The 10,497-nt window shown below is 53.2% G+C and overlaps 1 protein-coding gene across 1 annotated transcript in view; it reads right to left on the bottom strand.

The window, feature by feature from the left end:
* MEF2D (myocyte enhancer factor 2D) overlaps positions 1 to 10,497 on the bottom strand; it is a 61,854-nt gene that overhangs the window by 42,663 nt on the left and 8,694 nt on the right. The window contains exon 2 of the mRNA XM_031063970.1: positions 1,144 to 1,435. Coding sequence (XP_030919830.1) covers positions 1,144 to 1,197 — 54 coding nt within the window. The 5' untranslated portion in view covers positions 1,198 to 1,435. The remainder of the gene's footprint in view (positions 1 to 1,143; positions 1,436 to 10,497) is intronic.

Here is a 10,497-nt window from a genome sequence, read left to right on the forward strand (position 1 = left end):
CCCCAAGGTCTATCCAGCCATTCCCCTCCAGCATTACCAATTCTTTTCCATTTGTCTGAACAAGGTTCCAGTCACTGCAGATCCCTCACTCCCCTCTGCACCCCATAAAATACACTCCAGATGCTTCAGTAACCCCTGAGGCCCTGCTTCCTCCTCATGATGGATATAAACAGCCCCAGGAGCAACTGGGACATCAGCAGAAAGTATATGATGCCCACCCCAGCCCCCACCACCAAGTGAAGCTATAATGAGGAAAATCTGCCATTTCCTATTGTTTTGCTGAGGAGCAATAAAGTGGTTCATCCAATTCTGTTCTCTGACACTCTTTAAGAGTTAGGAATACATCCACACGCTTTTTCACTGTTTTTTTTTCTGTTTTTCTGGAGTGAAAGTGGCAGGCAAGAAGTGTGGCAGGCCAGGCTGGACTAAAGGCAGAGGCTTGGATCTGCTGAGCCAAACTCCAGGAGCACAGACAGCAAAGGGAGCTGCCTGGAAGTCTTGTGGTAATGGGAAATACATGGACAGAGTCCTCCCACAGCAAACCTGGGCTGGCAAAGCGCTGCTGCTCCAGCACTCCAGTTTAAGGAACATGGAAATTTGGGAATAATCTGCTGGTTTTTGTTTTCCCTCTGAGATACATCAATGCATTACTGCACACATGCACATGCGTGTCTCGTGCTTGGCTTCAAAAGAGCCCAAGGAAAAAAGCCCTGGAGTCATTTAAGTCTACAATTGAGGGGGGGAAAAAAAAGGGAATAATTTGAGTTGTTTGCGTTCAGCAAAATGGATACTTGTTGTGGCTGTTTTTTATTGGAAAAACCACATGGAAAATGTCAACTGAAATATATTTTCTGCAAGACAAAAATAAAATTAAAAAAAAAAAAAAGGGGGGGGGGGAGAACTAACTAAGTAGAGAAGATACTTTCTTCTGGAAAAGCACTTAGATGGAAACAGCTCCAGGAGCTCCAAGGCGAGGAGCAACGCCTTGGTCCTGGATCCGCCTGGATCCGGCCTAAATCTCTGCTTATTTTATGGACTGGGAGAAGCACAGCTCTGGCTGCCCCAAGTGGGATGGAAATGGTCATTTTGGAGCCCCCAAGGGAAGAAGGGTGAGGAGAGGCAGCAGGGACACACAGCACTGACCTGCCGGTTGCGCTCGTCCGTGATCCGCTGGATCTGGATCTTTTTCCTCCCCATCTTCTCGGGAAATCCTCAGCACAGCCGGGACCACTCGGGCTCAGGGAGGGGAGCAGCAACCCCACTTTAGAATGCTTGCATCAAAGAGCCTGGGGGGCTTTTTCTCTCGGACGGAAAACAAACCCAAAAAAAGCCAAAACAAAAAAAAAAAAAAAGGATTTTGCTGCTGCTCAGTTCATGGTACCGTCCTGCACAGGCAGATCCAGCGGGGATGAGATGTCAGCAGCTGCTCAGAAACCTGCACAGGGACAGAGACAGCAGTGAGACTCTGCTCCCAAACCCCATCCAGGCCCAGCACCCCACCAGCCAGCCAGATCCCACCCCCAGCTCAGAGTGGGCTCTGCTTCTTTCTCCCACCCAGCTCAGGGCCAGGAGAGCTGCAGAGGGATTCATTTATCCAAACTGGTCTCCAAGAAGCCCAGGGATGGAGGCCAGGAGCACGCATGGCACAGGACACACGATGCTGGGTGAGGAGGAGGAGGTGGCAGCAGCGAGCCCCCGAATCACTGCTCCTCTGTGACACTCCAGGCTTTTTTCTTTTTTTTTCTCTTAATAAAGTCATAAGCAGTCGAGTGGCTGGTGATTAGCTCGGGCAATTTAAATCCGTCTCCAGTTTCTGCACCAATCTCCAATTTGGAATTTTGAAATGTCTTTATTTGATTACTTGAAAGGAACCTTATAACCAGGCACAGAAACCTAATTTTTATAGGGAAGGAGGACTCTGAAGGCAGCTGAGACAGCCTGGCCTTCCACTGGGCTCAGCCACAGCTGGACACTGGGTGTTTCCGTGTACCTGGGGGTTGTCTTGTGCCCAAAACTCTCCCCAAAGGGACAGCTGCAGGTCTCAGGGGTTCCCATGTTAATCTGCATCCCCCAGCACCAGAGGCTGCATCCAGATGTACCAGGGCACCTCCTGGCACAGCCCCCCAGCCCATCTCCTGTCATTTTCCAGCACTGCAGAGAGGGGACAAAGAGGGAACTTCATCCAGTTCATTTTCCACAGGTACACCTTTCTCCCTGCTCTCTCTCTGAGCAGTGGATAACAGCAGTGATAACACTGCATTTAAGGCAAGGTGCCCTGTGCCAAGACCCAGGCAAAGGGAAAAGCCAGTCCCAAAATAGCTTCCTATCTGCCTCAGCTTGGCAGTCCCTAGCCTTGTCACAAAAAGCATTAAAAAACCCAAAAGCGTTTTCTCCCAAATTCAAAGCAGCAGCCACAGCCAACCTGACCAAGCTCCTCCTGCTCCTCTCCCACCCAGAGCACCCCCAGACCTTGGCCCCATCCTCACCTCCTCATCAGACCATGCTCCAACCAAAAACCCAAATGGTCTCACTCCCACACTCGGTTTTGGGGTTCACTGAGTCATGTGAGTCATTCTCTGATTTTTTGGGGGTAAAGTTATTCATCATGAATAACTTTATTATTGGTTATTCATCAACCATGTTCTGTGGTTTCAGTGCAGGAGAACAAGGAGTCTTTTCCCCATCCTGACATCCACAATTTGCCCTCCAGGGAGGATGAGGTATGGGGAGGCCAGGAAGAAGACCAGAGAGATAAAGGGCAGCAAAACCTGGGGTTTTTATCCATAAATTCCACCAGTAAGACTCTTTGCAAGGACAGATCATACAGGGATGGCATTTAATTCTTGAGTCATTATTTACCAAAATAGGTGCATGTTTCCTTCCCAGCAGCAAAACAGGAGCAACCACCCAGCTGTGAGGAGCACTGTCACCATGGGGAACACTGAGCCAGTGCCACAGGCATATCCTTTGGCTGCTGCTCCCCATCCCACTGTGGGAAACCCCAAAAAGACAGGTCCCAGAGCATCACCAGCTCTGGGGCATCACCAGTTTTGGGGCATCACCAGTTCCACTGTGTTCCACTACTCCTCCTTCCCTATAAGAACTGGCTTTCTATGCCTGATTATAAGGTTCCTTTCAAGTAATCAAATAAAGACATTTTAAAATCACCAGTTCCAGAGCATCACCAGTTCTGGGGCATCACCAGTTCCAGAGCAGCATCAGTTCCAGAGCATCACTGCTCCAGCTCACACCATGTGAGTATCCCTCGAAGGTCCGTGATACAGCAAGAGCCAAAAGGAAAATGAGGATTTTTATTTCATCCACCTGCAGTGTCCTCTTGGTATTTCCCTCACTGTGAGCCCACCCAGGAGAGAACCCACAGCCCAAAGGCTCAGAACCAAGGTGAGGATTTTGGAAGAGGAGGAACTTTTTGTCGGGTTTGCTTTGCTGCTTTTCCCTTCAGAGTCGCCACTTCTCTAAACTGGCTGAAAAATATTCACCTTCAGCATCTTCAAAACCACCAGCAGCAGCACAAAGTAGCAACAGCTCCTCAACCAGACACAGGACAAGATGCTAATTCTTTCCGTGTGCTGCAGCTCTTGGACAGAGAAAGCCTCTGAAAGACAGCGGATTCACTGTCCAAACCAGAGAGGAACTCTCCAGAAGCAACAATAAACACTGCAGAACAACGGGCAGTAAATTTAAACTGAGTGAAAGGAAACATATTTTAACACAATTTCGTTGTGGGACTTGTTCACAGGATGCTGTGGCAGCCAAAAGCTGCACAGTGCTCAAAGGGATGGGATGTTTGTAGGGATGAGGAAAAAACCCCAGGGCTGCTCATCCCTGCCCTCGGCCCCACACCAGCTGGTGTTTCTTGCATGGGAGCAGTGGGATTCCAACCACATTCCCCAGGCCACAAACACACCCCAAGTGTTTCAAACCAAATCCCCTTTTTCAACCACCAAACCAGGTTCCTCCTGCCTCTCTGAATCCTCACTCTGCATCCTCAGCACCTTGGTCCCAGCCTCAGGGTTTGCTCATGCTGCTGGATCAAGTTTTCCACAGGAAAAAGGTGACTTCACAGGTTTTTGCTCATCATCATGGGGAGAAAAGGAGCTGCCATGTGATGCTCTTGACCCCTGTACCCTGCACCAGAAGGAGAACACCCCAGGAGGAGGGCAGCCCTTGGATGGGGTGAGGAGGAGGGATGGAGAAGAGCACAGCATGTTTGCTGCCCTCCGAATGCACCTGACAGAGGGGATTTCAAACCCCTCCCTTTTCCCTTCATGGAATTGGGGTTTTGGGGTGAGTTTATTTGTTTTCAGGTCGGGTTTTTTCCCCCACCATATTTTTAAACGCAGGTATTTTCACGTTTCCTGCCCAGGTGGCTCTTTCAGAAGGTCCAACCACTGGTTTGAGTTTCTGAACAGCAGCTGGAAGAGCAAGAAACCTGGAGAGCCGCCCTCATCTCTGCTGGCACTGCTGCTGGGGCTCACCCCAACCCAGGAGGATCCCCTCTGCCCCCAGGGCTCCCTCTCCTTCACCACCACATTGCTTTGGCTCCCTGATTGCCCAGACTGAGGCACCAAGATCAGCCAGGACCCTCCTCCGTGATCAGGTGGAATTTCAGCACCTGAGCCCTGCACAGACAAGTGCCCAGAGCATAGGACTGCTAAATAACTTCTCACTTTTAGCGTCTCAAATGATTTTCTATACAATAACCCCAATCATTAAATCATCATCTCCTCCTTCTCAGACAGCAGCTTCTTCCTTTCTCCCGAGCCTCCCTTTCCAAGGAAACCACCGAGCATCCCAACTCCCACAGCCTGCCAAGGAGGGTCCAAGGGCATGGAAAGGGACCTGCAAACCCGCTGGAAAAAAGCCACCCTGACCCTGTTGCACTGGCAGGACTCTCAGGCAGGATCAGGGAATTCAGCACGAGAAGCTCAGGGCTGGAGGAGCTCCCCCCTCCCCGCACTCAGCTCGCACAAGTGTGACTATCACGGCAATTAGCACACATGCCAATTAACTCCGAGCAGGTGCTGGTTAACTCTGTGCTGAGTAATTCATCCCCGGCTCCCAGTAAATTGCTCCAAATTGGAGAGACAGGCGAGAGAGCAGAGTTAGCATTTTGCAAATGGGGGGAAGAAAGAAAAAGCGCAGAGGAATCTCAGCTGGGAGATGTTTTTACAAAACAAGGAATCTGGGGGGCTGAATCCCCAGCTCCGAGAGCTGAGGACACAGAGGAGCTGATATCTCTTTCAAGTCTTTATTTCGGAATTTTTTTCTTATCTACTGTACAGATTTCTGATCTGTTTCACCCACTTCTAAGTGGTTTCACCTTTGCTTTGCTCAAGCAGCGGGAGGCTCTGCACTGCTCCAGAACTTGTCACTTTTCCAGCCCCACGTTTCCCTGGGCACAAGCAGGGGACACTGAGAGTCTCACATCCACTTTCTACAGCCATTTGCTATTTTTAATATACTTTTATTGCATCCCTTTTTAGTTGCTCCTTACTAAAGTTAGCTCGACACACCGCCCCTCTCCAGAGCAAAGGAATTCTGCTGCCCTTCCTTAACACCCCCCTTGCAGTGCTGTGTGCTCTCAGCACAATGTCAGCTGAAAGAAACCAAACCTTGGCCATGCAGCTGCAGAGGCAAGATCAAAAAGATTAATCTGAAAGCTTCGGGAAGATAAATAAAGGCAAATAAACGCATCCTTTCCAAAAATGTATTTTCCTTTGGAGCTCTTTGCTTTTCCCAGCATGTGGCACCGTGCTCCTCAATCCGCTCGTGCCCGTGCAGGAACACACAGCAGAGCCAGTGACATGAGTGAGGGCAAAATTGGGATGGGTTGGCACCAGTTCAAGGGATGTTTTCCTGATCTCCATCCCCAAAACAGGTCCAGTGCAATGGGGACATCCTTGGCTGCAAGGAAACCTGCAAAAGGAGCTCCAAAGGACATCTGAAGGTTGGGAAAAGAAGAAAAATGCTGCCCTGTGAAGACACAGCTCATCTTATGGAGGCACAGAAAGTCCCAGTTGGAAGGGAGAAATGCAGGTGACAGGCATGGCAGATCACAGCCCAAGCCAGCAGCTGCTCTCTCCAGGCACCCAATGCTCTCACTGAGGGACCAACCCATCTCTTACCCAAGATTTGCAGCAAACACATCCCCAAGATGGGTTTTTCCTTAGCAGGATCCATCAAATCAAGGTCTGGCTGGGAGTAAGGGGAGGGTCCTTCCTGCCACAATCCCCCCCAAGAAACAGGAACTGAATTAATGGACCCAAGCCCAAGCATATTTGGGGTGGGGGGGTCAGGTTTATCCACATACAGAAAAGACAGCAATAAAATGTCCCAGTCCTGCAGCTTCTCTGTGGGAAAAAGGTCATGGCAAGGGAGCTTCAGCACACACCCTGTGGGCAGCTGGCGTACAAGGTGCTATAGAACTCTAGAATGGTCTGGACTGGACAGATTCTTAAAGCTCATCTCATCCCACCTCTCTGTCACCCACTCACAGGGACAAATTTCTTCCCAGGACCCCATGTAACCCTGCTCTCTGGCAGTGGGAAGCCTTGCTCCATCACTCCAGGTCCTTGTCCAAAGCCCCTCTCCAGCTCTCCTGGAGCCCCTGATGCACTGGAAGGAGCTCCAAGGTGTCCCCAGACTCCCCTACAGCCCCAGCTCCCCCAGCCTGGCTCCAGAGCAGAGGGGATCCAGCCCTCAGAGCATCTCCATGGTCTCCTCTGGACTCACTCCAGGAGATTTGTGTTCTTCCTCCTGAGCTGGAGGCAGCACTGCAGGGGTGTCTCACCAGAGTGGGGCAGAGGGGCACAATCCTGGCCCCTCACATGCTGTGGGACAGCTGGGCACAGCAGTGGCTCTCCAGGCTGCCAGCATGACAGCTGGGCCATGTCCATCTCCTTGTCCACACCAACTCATCCTGGCTGTCCACTCACAGCAGGACAGCCCAGGTGAGGAATGCAACCTGAGCTGGCCTGCAGTGGGAAGTGGATTGCACCACACTGAGCCCCTCCTGCCCCTGCTGGGTGGGGGAACAGGCCAAGGGGGGAGGAGGCAATGATGCTCCTGAGGTGACAGTGATGCTTTGGAGGTGGCAGTGGTGCTTTGGAGGTGGCAGCAATGCTTTGGAGGTGCCAGCAATGCTTTGGAGGTGCCAGCAATGCTTTGGAGGTGCCAGCAATGCTTTGGAGGTGCCAGCAATGCTTTGGAGGTGCCAGCAATGCTTTGGAGGTGCCAGCAATGCTTTGGAGGTGCCAGCAATGCTTTGGAGGTGCCAGCAATGCTTTGGAGGTGCCAGCAATGCTTTGGAGGTGCCAGCAATGCTTTGGAGGTGCCAGCAATGCTTTGGAGGTGCCAGCAATGCTTTGGAGGTGCCAGCAATGCTTTGGAGGTGCCAGCAATGCTTTGGAGGTGCCAGCAATGCTTTGGAGGTGCCAGCAATGCTTTGGAGGTGCCAGCAATGCTTTGGAGGTGCCAGCAATGCTTTGGAGGTGCCAGCAATGCTTTGGAGGTGCCAGCAATGCTTTGGAGGTGCCAGCAATGCTTTGGAGGTGCCAGCAATGCTTTGGAGGTGCCAGCAATGCTTTGGAGGTGCCAGCAATGCTTTGGAGGTGCCAGCAATGCTTTGGAGGTGCCAGCAATGCTTTGGAGGTGCCAGCAATGCTTTGGAGGTGCCAGCAATGCTTTGGAGGTGCCAGCAATGCTTTGGAGGTGCCAGCAATGCTTTGGAGGTGCCAGCAATGCTTTGGAGGTGCCAGCAATGCTTTGGAGGTGCCAGCAATGCTTTGGAGGTGCCAGCAATGCTTTGGAGGTGCCAGCAATGCTTTGGAGGTGGCAGTGGTGCTTTGGAGGTGGCAGCAATGCTTTGGAGGTGGCAAGAGCAGCTGCTGCATCACTCCTGCCACAAAGCTGCAGCTTTTACCTCGAGAAGCAGCTGCATGGAGAGGTGAGGTGGCCCCAGTGCCCCAGCAGCCCCCAGCCCAGCTGAGACCCTCCACCTGCTGCCAGCAGCCACAAAAGCAGCTGCAAATAACGAGCAGCTGCAGCTGAGGTCTCTGAGCCTCACCTTGAGGACACCAAGTCCTGCACTGACAAAGAACGAGGCACTTCCCCACCCGTGGCCAGGGCTGGATCCCATCCCTTCAGGACATGGATTTAGCTCAAGCCACCTCTTGAACCCGCCTGTTTAACTGCAGTTCTTGCCTTCCTGTTTCCTTTCTTGCTGCCTCTTGTGAGCTAATTGTTGTTTTTTTAACATATCCTCCATGCTGACACCAAGGACTTTTAGTTTCCTTCTGTGTGGTTTCTGGATCAGCAGGACTGACTTCCTTCTCCTTTGCAAAGCCCCTTCCCTAAAACACACACAGCCAGAGCTCATGTTCACGTTGCTCTTCCTCTCTGGCAAAGCCCCTGGCACGGTGCTGTGCCATGGGGGCAGCGCTGCCAGGGGAATGTGGCACCCAGGAGGGATGCAGCACCCAGGGATGTCCCTGGCAGGGCAGCAAGGGAGGTGCCAGCGAGTCCCCAGCACCCTGAGGGACTCCAACCCGGCCAGCTTTGCATTGTTTAGCACCTCTTTATCTCCAAACCGAGATAAAAACCGCACAAACATGCTCGAGTCTCCTCCAAAGCTTCTATTCTGGTTTCAGGATGATGCTATCTGGGTTCCTGTGTCGAACCTCCAGATGCAGGCAGGGGGAGGGGAGAGGAAGGCGCCCGAAACATGGCTCCAGAGCAAAGCTCCTGCTCACAAACGCAGCTGCCTGACCCTGCCCGGGGCCAAATCCCACTGGCCAGGCAGGTGCCAGCCCAGTGCTGAGCTGCCAAGCCTCCTGCACCCATGGCAGGGCTCAGATTTCCCTGGGATGGGCAGCCAAAGCAGCCCCAGTTGCTCCTGCCAGCTGCAGGTAGCTCAGGGGAGCAGCAGTGAGGCTGGATTCAGCCAGGCCCCCAAGGAATTTGAAAGACACACACATCTATTCCTGACCCAGATTCAGGCACTCTCTGAAGAAAAGCAGATGCCAACCGTGCAACCAGCTCTGCTGAGCTGTAACAAAACCTCACACTGTGCCAAGCCCGGCACAGGCTGAGGCAAAGCACAGCCCTGACGCTGGAGAAGTGGGGTTGGCTGAGCAGGGATGGGTGAGAGAAAGGATTTGGGGGAAATTATTAAACCAGGGTTGTTCTTCTCTTCCCCTGCACTGTGTGTGCCAGGGTGGAGTCAGAAAACATCAGCACAAGGATGACAGTCCCAACACCAGCACAGGGTGACAGTCCCAACACCAGCACAGGGGTGACAGTCCCAACACCAGCACAAGAACCGGAGGCAGCACCCAAAGCAGGAGCCCTGGTGCCCTACAGCCCAGATCACAGTTTCACCCCACACCACAGGCAGCCAGGGATGCCAGCGCATCCAGCACAGCACGTCCAGCACATCCCAGACTGGGGATGGGCTCTGCACAGGCAGGGTGACAGCCAGTGACCTTCTCTGCACTGCCAGCATGGCCCAAGGCAGCAGAGCCTGGAGGGGACACAGGGGAAGGAGGCTGGGCAGGAGCTGCACTGGCAAAGCCACAGCCCTGCCTGGTGCTGTCCAAAAGCCAACCAGGGAACCCTCACCCAAGGTAAGGATCCAGTTTCAGGAAGGAAAAGCCTGTGGGACCAGGACAAGCGGGGACTTGCAGCCCCTCACACCACGTGGCTGCGCAGAGAGGCAGCTGCTCCTCTCTCCTGGAGATGCTACAGGGAGGGACGAGTCACTGCAGGGCTTGGAGCTCAACAGCAGGGCTTGGACAGCCCCCTGCTAAAGTGACCTTCAGAGCACCCTGAGAACAGCAGCCAAAGGCTGATGCAGCTGCCAGATTAAGCCTCACGACCTTGAGCAGTGACCTTAGTGGTGGCATCCTTGCAGCAGAGGTCACCCACCACCCTGAGCCTGACTGTGGTGCCCCAGGTGGCTCAGCAGCTTCCTCAGGTGTGCACATCCAGGCTGGGAACCCTGCATGCCCCGAGGGCTCCCCAGCATGCACAGAGCTTCCCCTTCCCCAGTGGTACCAACTGCATGCACAGGGCAGCCCTGTGCCATCCCCATCCTTCAGCCCCATCTATCCTCACTCCCAGCCACCCTCATCTCCTTCCACCTTTCACCCTCCATCCCCAACCACTCCCATCCCAATCCACCTTCACACCCAGGGAGCAGCAGCCAGACCCCCAAAGCTGCTCCCCTTCCTCCATGCTCTCTTTCTCTCACCAGCTCCAGAGGTGCTCCCTGGGGGCTCCCCAGTATGCAGAGAGCATCCCCTTCCCCAGTGGTACCAACTGCATGCACAGCGGAAGCCCTGTGCCGTCCCCATCCATCCTCCAGCTCCATCTATCCTCACTCCCAGCCACCCTCATCTCCTTCCACCTTTCACCCTCCATCCCCGTCCACCCTCCAGCCCCATTTACCCTCCATCCCCATTCACCCTCCATCCC

This window comes from Geospiza fortis, unplaced genomic scaffold (genome assembly GCF_000277835.1).
Source record: "Geospiza fortis unplaced genomic scaffold, GeoFor_1.0 scaffold387, whole genome shotgun sequence".
Classification (NCBI taxonomy): Eukaryota; Metazoa; Chordata; class Aves; order Passeriformes; family Thraupidae; genus Geospiza; species Geospiza fortis.